The 19,302-nt window shown below is 41.7% G+C and overlaps 1 protein-coding gene across 1 annotated transcript in view; it reads right to left on the reverse strand.

The window, feature by feature from the left end:
• TENM2 (teneurin transmembrane protein 2) overlaps nucleotides 1–19,302 on the reverse strand; it is a 1,250,894-nt gene that overhangs the window by 976,858 nt on the left and 254,734 nt on the right. The window contains exon 3 of the mRNA XM_030212543.1: nucleotides 6,687–6,921. Coding sequence (XP_030068403.1) covers nucleotides 6,687–6,921 — 235 coding nt within the window. The remainder of the gene's footprint in view (nucleotides 1–6,686; nucleotides 6,922–19,302) is intronic.

Genomic DNA, 19,302 nt, shown 5'->3' on the forward strand with positions numbered 1-19,302 from the left:
TTGCTTCATTCATACTATTCAAGACCTAGGTTACAACAACACAAACTCCCTCTGTCTTCAAGGACATTGTGAAGCTTTAGAAAACCCTGCAAAATTGCACTCAGACCCTATATTATGTCATACTGCCAGATGCAACAGCAACATTCCTACCTATGAAAAGGAAGCACTGCAAATACTATTGTCATGAAACACCTAGCCACCCGCCTGGGGTTACCCAGCGGCCACTTAGAGGGTCTATCCCCAGCACAGCTCAGGTCCATCAGCACCTGTCGCTCATGCTCTACACTAGCACCCTCCTCCCACCGACCGGGTCACAACCGCCTCTGGGCGAGTCTCCCGCTCTCCAATTATCCCTAGTGATTTCTAGGTTACTGAAGCCACACTCCCAGTGGTCCCACAATTCCCAGAAAGCACTCACAGACCCAACACTCAAACCACCAGGATTCTTTATCAGACCACACAAACAGGGCAAACAAACAATTATGTTTATTCTCTTAAAAAATACTGAACAGTGGAACAAAATAGTGCAATTGGCAAACAATAACAGGTACCTGAAATATGGATCAATTATAACACTAACTAAACACTTGCATACTTCCTAGAAAGTATCTGGGGAGATCAGGACATATAATTGTTCACAGAGCTTCAGCAAAGAGATCTCTCTCTCCTTCTCCTGGGCTCAAACTTAAGCATCAGTCAGCCACTGCTGGGTAATTTCAAAACTCCAGGCCAATCAGAGCCCAGAACAGTCAAGTTTCAAATAAAAACTGGTTACATCACTACAGGCACTTCAAGCACCATCTGCTGGCCAAACAGGAGAAATACATGTCAGACATATTTAAGAAAGAAAAATATCCAATACATTTTATAGGCTTAAATCACACCGTTTCTTCACAACTACACCTCCAGATGGAAAAACAAACCAAACTAAACAATACTATTATAGCTTCTTAAACATGATATATACACTAGCACAATCCCTTACACACTCATAATACAGACACACCCTTATCAAATACAGAATGCCTAACTACAAATTAGAAATATATTTAAAAAAATGTAAGGGAACCCCTGATAAGTCATACCCTGCTTGCAGTGCAACACTGTAGAAAAAGAAACTGATTTGAGAGATGCACATTTCCAAACTGGCATTCCAATCACTAGACTGAAAAAAAATTGTTTCTTACCTTTGTTGTCTGACCATTTTATTTTTATAATGTTATTGATCCTAGTCTCTCTTGTTCTCTTTCCTCTTTTTAATCTGCTCATAGGTTTTCCAAGGTCTTTTTCCTCCATATTCTTTGTATTCTCTTCCTGTTTTCTATATCCCCCTTCCTCTGTTTCTGACATTGATATTTCCCTTTTATCTGTTTATTCCTCTATTATTTGCCTCTGTCCTTTCATAGTTAGATTTTATTCCTTTCTCTCCCTGTCTCTCTTTTTCTGGTCCTTTCTCATCTACCTATCAGCTTTCCATCTCCTCCCATTTTCATGTCATCTACACACTTCCTCCAAGTTCTCTCATCCCTCTCTCTGTTTACTCAGCCTATTTCCTCTATCATTCGGTCACTCCCTACTCCTTCATAACCCCCACTCTACTCACCTCCCCTGTTTCTCATCCCTTGTCAAGGTCCAGTTTCTTTTTTGTCTCATCCCCTCCTCAATCTCCAACTGCTTTCTTCTATATTTTACTCCTTATCAGTTTCCCTTTCCAGTTATTAAACAGCCTCATAGCTTACACACAGATCCCTTTCTTGTCTTTCACTCCTTTCCATTCCTTTCCACCATGTCTTACCTACTCCCGACTCTTTTCCCCATTCCCATCCTTTATGTAATGTTCTCCTAAATAGAGTACTGGTCCGCCTCTCCCACAGGTTTAAGGGGCCCTTTTACTAAACCGCAGTAAAAAGTGGCCTGCGATAGCATAGACACGTGTATTGGGCATACGCCGGGCCAGTTTTTACCACATCTACAAAAAAGGGCGCTTTTTTTTAATGGGACAGGAAAAGGGCCTGTAATAAAAATGAAACCAGTGCATGACCAAAATCAGCCTCAGCCCATAACACTACCCATTGATCTAGCAGTAAAGGCTCATGTGCTACATGCTCGGTGACCGGTCGGCAACCGCCAAGTGTCGATTACTGCTGGAACCAGACCGGGTAGGAGGAAATAAATAAATAATTCATCTAGGAATTATGGGCATGCACCAAACCTGAAATTACTGCCAGGAGGGTGCGCAGGCCTGGCGGTAGTCTCATTTAGGCATTTGTTGCAGAAGCAAAGAGCCTACCGCAGCTTAGTAAAAGAGCCCCTGTGTGCCTCTTTTTCTGCTGTCTAAGTCTGAATCCTGCTTAACTCCCACTCCCTCTCTATTTGTCTTTCTGAGCCCTCTGGCCCCAGCTCTCCCTCAGCTTCTAGTCCCTCTCTAGGCTCTCTGAGTCCTTCTCTCCTCAGACTGTACTCCATGTCTAGCCTTGTCTCCCCTCATGTCCTCCTCCCCCACTACCACATCTGGGTCTGCATTCCCTTTAAGCCTCTTCCTCTGTATTCACCCCCCCCCCCCCCCCCCCCCCCCCCCCCCCCATCTTGCCCTCTGGCACTTTTTTTCCTGCAGCATGCTGGCTCTTCATAACTTCCTTTTCAAGCTCTTGAGCTTCGATTGATTTCTGATTTTCTTGTTTTTAAGAAGTTGGCCCACGATGTTCAAAAAGCTTCTGCATTTACACATCTTCCCCAAACACAGAGCTAGGATTTTGAGGGGGAAGACATAAAGAAGGCAAGGGACTAGAGTAGAACACAAAGCTCCTGGAGTGGCCAGTTAAAATTGCACTGAAAAGGAGATTTTGGGCATGGGCCCCATATACCCATTGTTAATGATACCCTTGATTATAACACACATATCTGAATGGAGAAATGTCCTTTTGCCCATTATCATATAGGTTTTGTGCATAAAATGCATGCCCACATACAGTAGGGTCAAAAGGGGGAAGGGGGTTCATGGCTCAAAGTTTGTCAGTGAAATACCAACTATTCATCTAGGTCTCAGAACCAATATGTAGTTGGGAGGGAGAAGAAAGCCTGGGATAAGTAAGGATCCTCACTTGCAATAGAGTGAGCATAAGGACAGAGATCAACTGAAGTCCTTAGCACTGCACCAGAAAACAATGGCCTTTATTTGCTGTTGTACTTCATCTCGATAATTTTGGCTGGACATCAGCATAAGTATGGCTCATAAGTTACAATAAATCCAGCTATAAATTATTCTGAATTATGATACTTAATTACTAAACTGCAGTAAACTGCATGTTTGCGTGCTATATTATCACAGGAAACTACTGTAGGATTCCTTAACCCGCAGTACTTCAGTAATCAGGACTCTCGCAAAAACTGCATTTGTATTGCTGCAGCTGGAAGCATTGTATGTCCCCAATTTAGAATAATTTTAGGAGCTTCTAAACAAATGTTCTGAAAGGTACAGTCTGTTCAGAATACCGCTGTAAAGTTAATTGCTTGTTGACATAAATTTGATTGAATTTCAAAATATTATGAAGAGCTTCACTGGTTGCCTAAGGCTAGGGTGCTGTTTATATTTTCTTGTGTATAAGGTTTTGAATAGAGAATGCTCGGGATATCTTTTGGACTATTTGGTTTTTACTACTTTTGCTAGACATAGGAGATTGCATAACTACCCTGTTTCCCCGAAAATAAGACATCCCCTGAAAATAAGACCTAGTAGAGGTTTTGCTAAATTGCTAAATATAAGGCCTCCCCCAAAAGTAAGACCTAGCAAAGTTTTTGTTTGGCCCCAATGGGACATGGACACAGAAACCTTAATTTTTTTCGCTGCAACCCAAAGACAAAATAACATAAAAGAAATGCAAGAAACAAGACTGAGGTGGAAAATCTATTGTCCAGCGGACTCCTACCATCCTCCTTCACGCTTTTGTGAAGATCAACTACCGGTAAGTGAGTCCGGAAAGAAAAGAAACATCCCCCTTGCAGAAATAATAAAAGAAAAGAAAATGAGTAACCGAGCCCTTTCGGCACTGCTCCATCACCCAAGGGCTAAGTCAGACTAGAAGGATGGAAAGTGTTGCAAATGTACAGGAGGAGCGCATAAAGTGCCACCAACGGGGAACGGAGCTACCTTAGAATTTTTTTTTTAACGTTTGTAATACGGTAGGGATGATCCTGCTCCCTAAGCCCTCTCACAACCTCCCGAGACCCCCAGCCAGAGCAGCCTGGCCCCACATTCCATTACCTTCCCTAGTTCATACCCCTCCTCCATTCCCAGCCCGGCCAAGGCGGCTCTGCTCCGCTCGAGTCCTGCGGTCACTGTAGGCAGATAGGCAAGCCACGGCCTACTCCTGCAGGATACCGCCCCCCACTTCAATACTGTTCCCGACCGCTACAGTCCCCCTACTACTCTCGAATAAGACATCCCCTGAAAATAAGACCTAGCGCATCTTTGGGACCAAAAATTAATATAAGACACTGTCTTATTTTCGGGGAAACATGGTATCAACCTTGTTTATCGCCATCTTCTAAGAGAGTGATTTAATAATCTCTTTGAAAAACTGTTGGCTTTTCAAGCTCCTAAAGTTTGGAAAAATGTACTGATAGGTATGGATGTGATAACTGATTACTTGTATTTTAGGAAAAGGCTTAAGACTGTACTTTTAGATGATTTGTTTAATATATATGACTGAACTAATCGACTTATCTATTAGAAACACAACTGAATCAGCCAGAACATACTTAACCCTTCACTTCCCAAGTTGTAAGGGCCTGAAGTATAAATCAACATACGCATCAAGTTTCTCCTACATATGCACACAGCTCTGGAATACACTACCAAAACGCCCGAAAAACACGAATAATCATCTAAAATTCTGAAAAAACCTAAAGACTCACCTTTTCAAAAAGGCATACCCCACAGAACTGACATAAATATTGAATAATGAAATATGATAAGTTAACCAGGAAATGGACAGTACTCAACCCCGACACATGATCCCACCCTAGCATTCTGCTTGGGATGAACCACCCCAACCTATTTACCAATATTTCTTTACTTATTTGTCACTGTAACGGTACCCCTACACTGTATTTCTTCACACCGGAGTCTGTAACCACCTCTCCGGAACTATGTAAGCCACTTTGAGCCTACTAATAAGTGGGAAAAGGTGGGATACAAATGTAACAAATAAATAAATAAAATAACATAAAATAAAATAATTGAGACTGATGATAAGTAATTCCTGAGGACTTTGGTTTCTTGACTTTGTAAACCACTTATAACTTGTGGTTTTAGCAGTATAGAAGTATCTTTTAAAGGTGCTGGCCTGCTCTTTAAACAAGCCTCCTTCCCTTGAATGAAAATGGTGGTTAGGGTCAATCTAATCTCGATGCTTCTATACTGTCTTTCCTCACCATATGGACACAAGGTGGTTTACAGGTTGAAACAAAACATGCAAAGAACATTATGGAATACTGAACTAAATGTTAATTAAAAACTTCTGAAACAAAGTGGTTTTCAAAGTTTTGCAAATCAGATTATAAGAATAGTTTGCCCTTAATGAGATTGAGGGGGGTCTTCCATATTAAAAGGATATTGTAAGAGAAAGATTTTTCTAAAACCCTATTATAATAGATAAGTTTGAAAGATGGAAAAATCAAATCATGCTTTAACCTATATGTTTTAGAGCCATTAGGAAAGGACAGCAAGGAAAGAAAATCTTCTGGGATCAACCCATTGAAGATTTTTAAAACAAAGCATGCTAGTTTAAAATCAATACTTGCCTTTAAGGGTAACCAATGAAGTTCAACAAAGAGAGGAGATATGTGCACCTCATTGCACCTTTACTTGGTCTGTTAATTTGTGAAGCTAAATATGGCTCCCATTAGAAACTCATAAGTATTGTCACACTGGGACAGACCAAAGGTCCACCCAGCTCAGCATCCTGTTTTCAACAGTGGCCAATCCAGGTCATAAATACCTGGTAAGATCCCGAAAAGTTCAATACATTTTATGCTGCTTATCCCAGAAATAGCAGTGGATTTTCCCCAAGTCAATTTAATAATGGTCTATGGACTTTTCCTTTAGGAAGCCATCCAGACCTTTTTTAAAACCCCGCTAAGCTAACTGCCTTTACCACATTCTCTGGAAACGAATTCCAGAGCTTCAGAGGCACCATTTCTTTAACAAGGAGTCACCAGAGCAAGAGCAGCCAGAGATGACTGCTGTCTCCACTAGACCAAACAGATAAGCAGTAGAAAAGGGGCACTTTTAACATTATAAATTAAAGACCAGGTAGGGGTGTACAGAGGAGAGTCATGCCCCTCACTATTACCCCACATCACAGCTTATAGGATTGCTAAAATCTCTACAGAGTTATGGATTGGAAATAAAAGATTTATTAAGTCAACTAATACTTGAAGATGCCTCATCTCTACTCCCTTACTTTCAATGATCCTTACTGGTTCCAAAAGCTTGTCCAGATGACATTCAGCCCGTGAGCAAACTTAGCCCCAGATATTCAGTACCAGGCTATGTATGGGCACCAGCACTGAATATTTAGGGAAAATTCAGGTCGTGGACGACAATATTTGCAGACTGCCAAGGTTCTCTGTTTTCCATTTTCTAAAATGCACATGACTACAAACTGCCACCAATCATGGCTCACCTGGTCTCCAGAGGTACATTGCTGTTGAGAACCCAGCTGTCCTGAAGTTGCACAGACTCTGGGGTTGTGGCCAGGTCATTGGGTGCAGGAGGCGGAGCGTGGATCTGATTCCTCCGGTTCGTAAGGGAGTTCCTGTTCAGGGAGTTGGCAGAAGAATGGTGATGGGACAGCGTGTGGTTATGAGGGGGTGGCAGAGGTGGTCTCAACGTAGACTGACTGTGATGGTTTGGAGGGCCTGAACAAAGATAAAAATAAACATATTTCTTCGCAAAATTCTCTCTTTTCTGATGTGTTAGAGAAAAAAAAACAAAATGCAAGGATGACATAAAGATGAAATTCAGCTGCTTATTTCATAGCTTCCAATCTAGTATTTCAATTGACTATAAGACTTTATAAAATATTTTAATTTTTTAGATATTATTTTGGAGGAGAATGATAGAGGATAATTTTCTAAGGTCATTCTACAGGTTACAAAATTGCTTGCCATATATGCAGTTAAACTGACTTGCATGTGGTCTTTCTACATATAAGGTTACCCAGTGTTTGGAAAGAGATTGGCACACAAAGAGGATTAAAATTTTTGAGTGTATCCACATAATTTTTCCATAACATGGAGATTCTATATATGGCGTCTAAAAAATTGGCGCTAAAATCAGTGCCAACTAAGCATATTCTATAATCGGTGTCTAGATTTAGGCGCTGACTATAGAATATGCTTTGTTGATATTTTAGCGCCTAAATCTATGCGCATCCATTTACACCAATGAAAATGTGGCATATATCCTGATGTGTAGATTTAGGCGCAATGGGCCATATTCTATAACTAGGCGCATACATTTCAGAATGCTCACAAAATACCCATTTCCCCACCCATAACCACGCCCTTTTTATATGCATGTTAGAAGTTTGGCGCACATCATTACAGAATATGCTTAGCGAGTTATCTGCCTAAATTCTAATCAGTGCCAATGAGTGATCATTATTGCTCGTTAAGTGCTGTTATCGGCGCTCAATAGCTTGTTAAGCTTGTTAAGTTACATGCATTGATATAGAATCCGCACCACAACTGGTGCAGATCTCTAGGCACGCTATACAGAATCCGAGGGAACTTGTGTGCATTCCAAATGGCAGAAAAAGAAAATAGCATGGTTTCCCTAGGGTACTTTTATTAAGCTGAAGAATGCATACACTCTACCTTTGAACATTTGGTAAAGTATTTGTGTAGATATAAAACTACCCCCCACATTATGAAAGATTTAAGAAAGAGTGTAGCAGCCCTGGTGATTTAGGGGCCCTTTTACCAAAAGGTGTTAAAGCCCTAACACATGGTTAGTGCATGAGAAAACCTTAAGTTACAGCGTTTTATGGTATTTTCCCATTTTCTGCGTGCTGAGCCTGTGTTAACTATTTTTTTACAGGGGGCATGTCATGAGCATTCTTGCATTATCCTGCTGATGTGATCTAATTTGTATACGGTAACTAGAAAACACAAAGTTAATGTGGGAGCACCTAGGCCCTCCTAAGTAGGAGGTGGTGAGTGCTTTCGTGCTAATTTTTTGCAGGAGCCACACACTAGTGAAAAAATGAGCATGGGACCTGCAAAAAATAAAAACTCTGGGCTTCGTGGACAGGAAATTCCCATGCTAAAACCCCATTCCCATGCTAAACACAGATTCTAGCCACTTTAGTAAAAGGGCCCCTTATTTTTTTCCCCAAAAGCACTTCAGACATTATGTGAAGATTCCACAAATGGCCAAACCCTGCAGCTGTATAAGGAACATCCTGTTACATGTGGCACATCCATGTCACATTTAAGGCTGGATAAAAAAGAAAATTTGCAAACAAAGAAAACAGAGATAGTAACACTAATATGAAAATGAAGCAGTGCAAAGCTTTGTGATAAACCCAATGTGTGGGTGTAGAAAGGTCACACATCTGTGATTTCTGTAAGCCAATTTTAACTTAAAAAAAAACCAGACATGATTACAGATTAATAGCTTTGGCTTTAGAACTTTGAAACGAGCTCATTCAACCACACTTTATCTGCTGCTGTTACAGCTGGTTTGTTGGAAGTGCCTGTACTCATATAAATATTGGATTCTAGAGACTCTTCAGAAAATGAAAGCAGTGCCACAGTAGAAGGGCAATTTTATAACAGATGACATAACTTGTGAAATCAGTGCATACATCAGTTATACCACTTTTCTACGGAAAAGCACGCACAGAGAAAATTGCACACATTCAGATCTGCTGCTTAATAGGCACAAAAGCTTCTCAAATATATTTGCAATGCTTCTGAAAATCAAAAAGTTCAAGCCCTACTCAGCTCCACTCCTAGGAATGTCTCTGCTCATTGGAGGTAAAAGTATGAGCAAAATGAGGTTTAACAAATACAGCAAAGTCTCGATTATCTGACCTAAATGTGACGGACCCGTTGTTGGATAAATGAAAAGTCGGCTAATACAGAAAACAATGGTAACCCCTGAAACAATGCAGAAGCAAAGGCAGTAAAAACAGGGTCCCAGCTCACAGCCAATAATTGGTTCTTAACACCAATTAGCAACTAAAGTTTACATTAAGTTATGCACACAACTGACTATTCTATAAATTGCACATGAAAATATGGGCGCTAGTCGCAAACAGAATTAGGGGACGGCTATAAATTAGGCTTTCACAACTGATCTACACAATTAATGAGATACAGAGTGTTGCCTATGGCCCAATTTGAAACTGATGGTTAGCAAGCAGAATCTTCATGTCTCCCTAAAATAATAGGCCCCCAACAAACTGTTGTCAGGCCGATTTACCCAGATAAATTCTTTGAAACATGTCCTCTTTATTACCTGCTACGTCAGGAATCCATGTAGGCTATACAGTTCACTCTCCTGAAAAGGAACATATTTATTTATATAGTTGTCGCATTACCTTTGCAACTGCCATGAGGTAAAGTCTCGCATTAAGCCAAGGTAACTGCAAATTTTACCATGGGTTAGTAAAAAAAACTCCTAAGTTTGTACCTAGGGTTACGTGACTTGCTTAAGACCACATGGAGCAGCAGCAGGATTTGAATTGAGCTTCCCTGGTTGTCAGCCTGGTACCATAACCATCAGACCACTCCTTCACTCATATATCATATCCGCTTAAGTGCAAGGGTCTGGGACCAAAGAAATGCATGCAGTTAACCAGAGTGTGCACTTAACCGTTGTGACCCAAAAACGCTTGACATCTGATAAACATATGTACAGTACTGTTTATTATATTATACAGTATACAGTCTCCGTTAACTGACATTAGGCTTATTTGAAGTAATCAGTTATAGTCCTCTGTACACTAATGGGTCTGTGAGTTCCATAGACTACTTCTGCCAGACGGTAAAAACTGTCATAGCACTGACATCCAGTGGCCTCCAGATAGGCCCGGCACAGTGTTGAGACTCTCCAGCGCTCTTGCAAAAGTGACAGGTGGAGTTTGTTGAATTTTGTCAGCATATGCCTCGCTGCTCATTTCATCCTCTGTTTCACCATCAGTCGTTGTTACCTGCGTGTAGGCGCATATCTCCACATCAGTGCTGTCGTCAGCTGTTTGTAGATAATAATCAACAGCTACGTAGCAATGAAACTCCTCTTTAGTAACACCGGCTGGGATGTCAATAACCTGTTCATCTGACACGTTTGCAACAGATGTATCCCCCTCCACATTCTTAACAAAGCTTACCCGCTTGTAGCAGTTCACAATGGTTGCCTGTGTAACATGATTCCAGGCTTCTTTCTGCATATGTAGGGAATCCAACAGTGATAGATTATCCTTGCCAGTCTGGTTATCCATAATAATGCTCATCAGACGACGTAGCACAAGAGCCCGATAATGTTGTTTGAAATTGGCTATTATGTCCTGATCCATAGGTTGGATCAGAGAGGTAGTGTTTGGTGACAAGAAGACCACCTTGACGTTAGACAGCTTGACATCATTCGTGTGTGCAGCACAATTATCACAAAGCAACAAAATCTGACGCTTTTGTGCCCGCATTCTAGTGTCTAACTTCTTTAGCCACTGCTTCCGAATTTCCCCAGTCATCCATGAATTTGTGTTAGCCTCGTATGACACAGGAAGTCGCTTAACTTTCTTGAAGCAACGGGGCTGTTTACTCTTTCCAATGACGAGGGGTTCCAACTTCTCACTCCCATCCATATTGCAGCAAAGGAGGATCATCAGTCGGTCCTTCGACGTTTTACCTCCAGTAGTTTCGGCATGTTTGAATGCAAGTGTTCCATCAAGAATCGCTCGCCAGTAGAGACTGTTTTCATCAGCTCCCCCCGTTTTCTATTTCTGTTGATGGCTCTCTCATTCTCCCTGTCTCCTCAGCTCGAAACCTTGGGGTCATCTTTGACTCTTCTCTCTCCTTCTCTGCTCATATCCAGCAGACCGCCAAGACCTGTCGTTTCTTTCTTTACAACATCCATAAAATCCGCCCCTTTCTTTCCGAGCACTCTACCAAAACCCTCATCCACACCCTTGTCACCTCTCGTTTAGACTACTGCAATCTGCTTCTTGCTGGCCTCCCACTTAGTCACCTCTCCCCTCTCCAGTCAGTTCAAAACTCTGCTGCCCGTCTCATCTTCTGCCAGGGTCACTTTACTCATACTACCCCTCTCCTCAAGACCCTTCACTGGCTCCCTATCCGTTTTCGCATCCTGTTCAAACTTCTTCTACTAACCTATAAATGTACTCACTCTGCTGCTCCCCAGTATCTCTCCACACTCGTCCTTCCCTACACCCCTTCCCGTGCACTCCGCTCCATGGATAAATCCTTCTTATCTGTTCCCTTCTCCACTACTGCCAACTCCAGACTTCGCGCCTTCTGTCTCGCTGCACCCTACACCTGGAATAAACTTCCTGAGCCCCTACGTCTTGCCCCATCCTTGGCCACCTTTAAATCTAGACTGAAAGCCCATCTCTTTAACATTGCTTTTGACTTGTAACCACTTGTAACCACTCGCCTCCACCTACCCTCCTCTCTTCCTTCCCGTTCACATTAATTGATTTGATTTGCTTACTTTATTTATTTTTTTTGTCTATTAGATTGTAAGCTCTTTGAGCAGGGACTGTCTTTCTTCTATGTTTGTGCAGCGCTGCGTATGCCTTGTAGCGCTATAGAAATGCTAAATAGTAGTAGTAGTAGTAGTAGCATTGAAAATTTCATGAGGTGTAAACTCGTTCAAGATGGTAGGAAGAACTGAAACAACCCAATTTTCAGCACCAAAGTCATCAGAGTTTTCTTTCTCATCATGCTGTTTCTTGAATTTTATGTTGTTCCTCTCCTTCCATCTTTCCAACCATCCAACAGTGGCTTTGAATTCAATTAGTCTAAGACTTTCAGCTAGCTGGTTAGCTTTCTCCATAAGCAGTTGTTTTGCCAGTCTTCCAGAAGCTGGTCTTTCTGCTTCAAGACACGTGAAATTTGACTGGGATTGACACCATATTCTTTAGCAATAGATGCTTGACTGTTTGTTTTCTAATTTTTTAAGAACTTCTATTCGTTCAACCAGTGTTAAAGTCTTACAATTCCGCTGCCGTGATGACGACGACCCCGGTGTACACTCTAACAACATTTTTTAACTTATTCTGCCTATGGCAGTTAAAGGGGAGGTAAATTTGAAATCTCGTTGGTTGTCAAGCGCCAATCGGCTTCCATATTCCGTCCGCGCTGCAGAGGAGCGGTCTTAAACTATGCATATAAGCAAATCTTGCACTTATCAGTGGTGCACTAAACCGAAGTTTGTCCCCATAGAAATTGATGGTGCCAAAAACGGGACTGAAGTATTGCATGCAGTTAAACAGAGCATACGCTTATGTATATATATATATATATATATATATATATACAGTGCATTTTTTCTAGCGAAAAAGGTGCTGGTACTCAAATGCCAGGCCCCCTGCAACCAGTCACAAAATCTATGATGGCAGAATTTGTATGTAGAGCCTGAGCTCTTTCATTAAAATATGAGGATCGTAGGTCAATTTTAGCAGACAACGGAAAAGGTGCCGGTACTCAGTACCCCCTCAAAAATTATATATATATATATATATATATATATAATTTGTTCTAAAAACAATGAACTAAGGAAAAAGACTAATAAACATTCAGCTTGATTTTTCATTTCGGAGTTTCTTCTATAAATACAGAATAGGAAAAATTATTTTCATAATAGGGTCATAGGTAGGTGATAGGCAAATTTGGAGCAGATGGTGCATGAGGACTGAGACATAGCAACATTGAACCTTTAGCGCTGTACGTAGGAAGGATTAATTATACCTTCCGCAGATGGATTTTTCATTCAGGACATTAAAACTTCCAAGAAGGAGGAATCACTTTTCAAAGCAATTTATGTAATCAGCTCCCAGCAGCATGAAATATTGGTGTGCTCTGTCTAACACCGTGTGCTGTGCTTATACTGTGTTCCCTTCTGACATGTTATCACTTCAGCTTGAAGATGATTAATAACCTGGAGTTGTGCACAGAATATGGGATGGAGTGGGGGTGGGGACACAGTTTTCTACTAGTTGTAAAATATTGATTTTCAAGAAGAAAATGTTCTGAAAGGATTTTTTTTTTCTTTCACAGCTGTCCTGGTAAAATATACAATGGTTAAATTTGCTCCTTCTGGTTTTTCCCAACGACACTGTTGAGTACAGCCTTGGAGTCACTCTCCCCATCTCTCTAACTTATGACAAGGAAGTTCTGCCAATGGCACCAATCATTACTGTGCATTTTGGGATTTAGCCAAGTTGCTGTGATTTAAATTTAAGAGCCTGATTGATAAAGCCTGCTAACTAGTGCTAGCTTTCATAAGGTCTAATATACACAGGCTAGTGAACTGGCTCCATTAAAAATGATAGGGCAGATCAATTACCCCCTAATTCTGTAAAGTTGCACACCCAAACTTCCAACTAGTGTGCAAAGTTGCACATACAACTTATAGAACAAGGTCAGGTGGTCGTGTAACCTAATGAATTAATTAGCTGTTAATTAGCCTTGGCAAGCAATTATTGGCTATAGTAGAGCTAATTGGCACTAATTGGCAGTTACGTGCACAGCTGCCTTAGTTGGCATTCTATAAGTTGTGTGCTCAAATTCCAAGAGTGCAAATTTAAAGGGGCTGTGGAGCATTTACGTCAGTCATTGAGCTGCCAAAAGTGCTCACACATAAAAGGTTAGCATGTAAATGTACACTTGTGTTAGCACTCTACAACAGCAGTTGCATGCACATCTGCTGTTACAAAATTGGCGTTTACGGATTCTATGTTGCGTGACCAAATATTGCACACAAAAATCTGGTCTTATTCTGGATTTTGGGCTCAATAGTGTATTCTGTAAAGTGGTGTGCATAAATTCTAATGCATGCTGCCAAAAAGGGGGCATGGTGAGTGGACTGTGGGCGTTCCAAGAATCTGCACACACAGTTATAGAATACACCTGCTTTGGGCCTAACTTAGGCATTGATATTTACATCAAGTTTTACTTGGCATAAATGGATGCCTCTAGTGTTAGGGGTGGGCATGGCCGCTAGGTGTATTCTATAAACCAGCTAGGCATATTCTGTAAACCGCATCTAAATCTAAACGCAGTTTATAGAATATGCCTAGAAATATTTTCAGCTCCAAATTTTCAGGTGTCATATATAGAATCTAGTCCTTAGTGTACACCAATGCCTAACTTTAGGTGATCTATAGAGAGATAGCCCCTTACCCCCCCCCCCCCAATTATATAAAAGTTGCCAAAAATTATGCATGCAAATTTGAGTACACACCCAATTTGTGTGCACAATTTAATTGAATAATGAGCTAATTAGCACCAATAATTGGCCTTTTAACAAGCAATTATTGGCACTAATTTGATTTGACATTTATGTGCATAAATTTAGGCATGGGTTCTGCACATATTTGCATGTGATTTGTGGGAGAGTCATGGGTGTAACCGGGGTGTTTCAAAAATTAAAGTGCATTGTTATAGAATAACGGTGATATGCGCCTAATGTAGGCGCATACATGTGCACCGCGTTTTAGTTGGTGCAAATGGCCATGCCTAAAATTAGGTGCAATTCCTGGGCATAAGTGCTATTCTATAAACCTCACCTAACTTTAAGTGCGACTTATAGAATAGCGCTTTTTACACGCCAATTCTTTTGGCATCATATATAGAATATAACCTTTAATGTACAGGATAACCCATGCTAAGAAATAGCAAGAGGTCAATATATTCTAGTGAGCCAACCCCTAACACAGTAAATTTCAAGAGGAAACTGCACAGTTACTCTGGTAAATTACAGCACTGAAAGGACAACCATCCTTTCATGATATGCATACTTTTTGCTGTGACAAAAAGGGATGGGATTGAGTTGAGGAAAAGTATTTTATTAAATGCAGTATTTTATTTTCATATCCCTGTCCATATCTTTCAAAAGTCTGCATCTTAGGACCCCTGAATTTTCAACAGTAAACTCAGTGAGGAATGTCCCTTTGAAAATTAGTTTGCAGATCCTGCAAACTCCCCCACAAACATCAAAAATTAACCTCAAAATGCTTAATTTCATGTTCCATCATTATTTTGACATGTTATTGACATTATGGGATCACAGCGTTGCAGCTAACTCTGACAGCTTAGGAATAGTTGAGGTTGGGGGCACCATTCAATCACAAATAAGGAAAGTGCAGTTTTAAGATTTACAGTTACATATCTGCATGTGGTACACAGAAAGGAAGTCTTGGAGACTTCTATTCAGGAAAAATGTGATTTTGCTCAGCTGCAGTACTCATGTTTGTGAAGGAAAGCAAGCAGCACCAATCAAGTTTGCCAATTACTGTCTTTGATGGTGGTAAATGGCATTCTCTCTGAAGAAAGTGAACATACATTTTTTATTTATTTTCAGGATAGTTTTAGACTTCTCCAATTTTCTAACATTTTTGATTCCTTTCAATTTTTTGTTAATAAATCAGCCAATTTTTAGCCAGCAGCACTCAGCACTTTTGTTGGTGTTGGCCAATATTCAATGATGTACTGGCATAGCTAATCAGGCATGTCAAGGCCGAGGCCGTGCCCCCACGTCCCAACTCACCTTTCCTTCTGATAGTTGGCTTCAGCAGCTTCTCCACACTGCCTCTCTGGCACTATGTTCCTCTACTGCCTTTTCCCCTGTTGTTCAAGCCTCACTCCAGAGACTACCCAAGCCTCAGTCTGATGTCCCAGTATTCTAGCCTCTCTCTGGTGCCCTTGCTGTGTTCTTCAGTGCATTCCAAGCCTCCAGAGGTTGTGACATCTTTACTGAGGGCTTTATAAGGAACTATGGGACTCTCATGCATTGCCTTTGCAATGAGGTTTCCTGCCTAGTTGTGTGTGCCTGATTTTGATTTGATTTGATCTGCTTTTCCTGATCTCTGCTCCAGTCCCAGCCCTGCTTGTCTTCAGCTCCAGTTCCAGCCCTGGTCGTCTTCAGCTCCAGTTCCAGTCCTGCTCATCTTCAACTCCAGTTCCAGTCCTGCTTGTCTTCAGCTCCAGTTCCAGCCCTGCTCGTCTTCAGCTCTAGTTTCAGCCCTGCCTATCTCCAGCTCCAGCTTTGCCTGCCTCCAGCCCCAGCCCTGCCTGGTTTCTGCTTTAGTGCTCTGTCTTGATGAGGTGGTTCACCTGCCGCTAGACAGTATCTGGAAGCAGGGCCATGCCAACACGGTAAGCGGGGTAAGCACCACAGGGGGGCACCGACCTCTGGAGGGCACTGTCCAGGTCCGCTCACTTGCAAAATCTTTTACCTGAAGTTGTGATTCTCCTCTCTTCCCTGCCCTTCCCTCTCCGCATCAGGAAGGGAAGGCAGCCCAGCAGTGCTAACTGAGGCAGACACGCTCTGCTAAAGTTGCTTCAAAGAGTACAACCAGTGCTATATATGTCTTTGGTGTGGGAAGAACTCCTCATTCAGGGTGAGCTTGAACAACATTCAAATTAAAGAGAACAGGTTTGGAGGGAGGTGTGCAAGTGAGACTGGGGAGAAACAAAAAATAAATAGTGTAATTGTTTGTTAAAATCTGTAAGTGGTTCAAAGTTTTTGGTTTTTTTTTTCTGAGCATGTACACTGAGAGGAGGGCATGCCTGCAATGATGTGTGCATAATTATCAAGTAACCTGAGATATCTATAGCTAAAAGCCATTTCATTGGCTGATGGTTCAAACAGTAGGTTCAAAGAGGAAGTTTAGCTGTGTTGAAGAGCTGGTAAGTTAAAATCTGATTGCTTTTTTTGTGTGTAATTACTAAATGTTTATTTCTTATATATCTCCACCATTCATGATGTATTGTAAGCCACCAGAATCTTCAAAACGGTTAGTATATGAACATTGCTGGGCAGACTTCTACAGTCTCTGCCCTGATTGTGACTGAATAGATATGGATGGGCTTGAGTGTATATTTTAAGGGACTTCATCATTAGTATCAGAACTTAGCATAAGAAGAGTGCTGGGCAGACTTCTACAGTCTGTGCCCTGAGAATGGCAAGGACAAATCAAACTCAGGTATACATATAAATTATCACATACCATGTAAAATAAGTTTATCTTGTTGGGCAGACTAGATGGACCATACAGGTCTTTATCTGCTGTAATTTACTATGTTACATTGAGCCTGCAAAGAGGTGGGAAAATGTGGGATACAAATGCAATAAATAAATCAATATAAAACATTCTGGGACGTCAGCTCCCTCGATGGCAGCCTGAGCTTGCGGCTCCCGGACTCCTCTCGTTCAAATAGCTAGCATAGCAACACAGAGCGACGAACACGATAGCATTTGCAAGTTAAATAACTGCTGGCAATTGTTTAAGCCAAGATGTCGCAGAAATCAAAATTATCAGACCCCAAAAGCGGTGCGAGGAGTAGCCAAAGGATGAGCAAGGCATCCGGCCGCCATGCTTCTCCGCAGCACGAGGATGTTTCAGACTCCAAGTCGATGCGCTCTGAAGACAAAGCGGGCAACACTCGAGAGTCGCAGTTTGCCAAAATACTTAAAGATCTCCGAAAAGACTTGGCTCATATGAAATCAGAAATTGTTGAAAGTATAGACAATTTGAGAGGCGAGATAAAAGAAGTCGGGGCCCGGCTGGAAGAGCTTGAAGGCCGAGTTGATGAGCAGGACGAACTGTTGACGCAAGTAAAGCAGCGAGAAGATGGATTTTCTACTCAGTTAGAGGAATTACAATACAAGATGGATGACATTGAAAATCGGGGGCGAAGAAATAACTTACGCTTCCAGGGAATTCCGGAGGTGGGTGAGCAAGAAGACATACCAAAAATAATAAACGAACTTTGCGCACAATTAATGGAAGCGACCCCAGAAACAGCGCTCCCTGAAATTGAGAGGGCCCATAGGGCTCTGGGAAAACCATTGGCCAACAAGCCACGAGATATTGTTGTGCGTTTCTGGAAGTATGCTGAAAAGAAAAATGTGCTTGCCCTATCTAGACAGAAGAAGGACTTACAATTTCAAGAAAATACAGTTACTATATACCAGGACCTCTCAGCATATACCCTACAACAAAGACGAAACATGAAACCCATCTTGGAGGCCCTGGGAAAACATAATATTAAATATCGATGGGCGTTCCCGTTTTCTCTGTGCTTCACCATAGCGGGTCAACTCCATAAGGTCCGAACTGTAGACACGGCTCGACAACGGTTGCAAGCGGCGGGGCTGATGGACATGGAGTCAGAGCCTACACCCACGACAACGACCACAGCAACACGAGACAAAGTGCGGCAGTGGCAACAGGTCTTCAATAAAGCAGAGAAATCCCGACTGACTGCATCTAAATCTGCCACATGAACTCTGCCGGGACTGAGTGAACAAATATAACTGGTAGTGTCTTGCAAATACATCAATGTGTGAATATAGGAGATAAAAAGGGGAAGATATAGTTATTATCTGTGTAAAATAAGAGAGAGGAATGTTGCAGGGGGACGGGGCGATGGGTTGTGGATGGGTTTGCTGTCTTGGCCGGGGTTGAAAGACAGGAGAGATTCCTATTTTTGGATCTCCCCTCGTCTCTCTTTGCCATTAGGGAGATATTGGGAGGGAGGGGGGAAGGGAGGGGTAGGGAAGGGGGATATGGGAAGTACATTACTCAGAAACAGCGACCATGCTTAAGACCTGGTCTAGGTCGACACAACCCTAATGATACATAATTTACATATGGTAACCCTTAACGTAAGGGGCCTTAATGCTCCGAGAAAGCGCCAATTAGTGTGGCAAGAACTTATGAGATTGAAACCGCATGTCATAATGCTACAGGAAACACACTTGAAGAGAGCCCATGAAACTTTGTTTAGGCACCCCCAATATTAAAAAATCTATTTTGCATCTGATATCTCTAACAAGAAACAAAGAGGGGTAGCCTTACTTTTTCATAATAATCTTTCTCTGCAGGTCCATCAGGTGAAACGGGACCCAAAAGGGCGATATGTTTTGATTAGAGGTACTATAGAAAACAGGGAAGTTACATTCGGATCTATTTATGGCCCCAACATGGAACAGCACTCTTTCTTTCAGTTACTAAAGCGAAAATTGTTGGAAGTGATAGGAGGTTC

This window comes from Microcaecilia unicolor, chromosome 8 (assembly GCF_901765095.1).
Source record: "Microcaecilia unicolor chromosome 8, aMicUni1.1, whole genome shotgun sequence".
Lineage (NCBI taxonomy): Eukaryota > Metazoa > Chordata > Amphibia > Gymnophiona > Siphonopidae > Microcaecilia > Microcaecilia unicolor.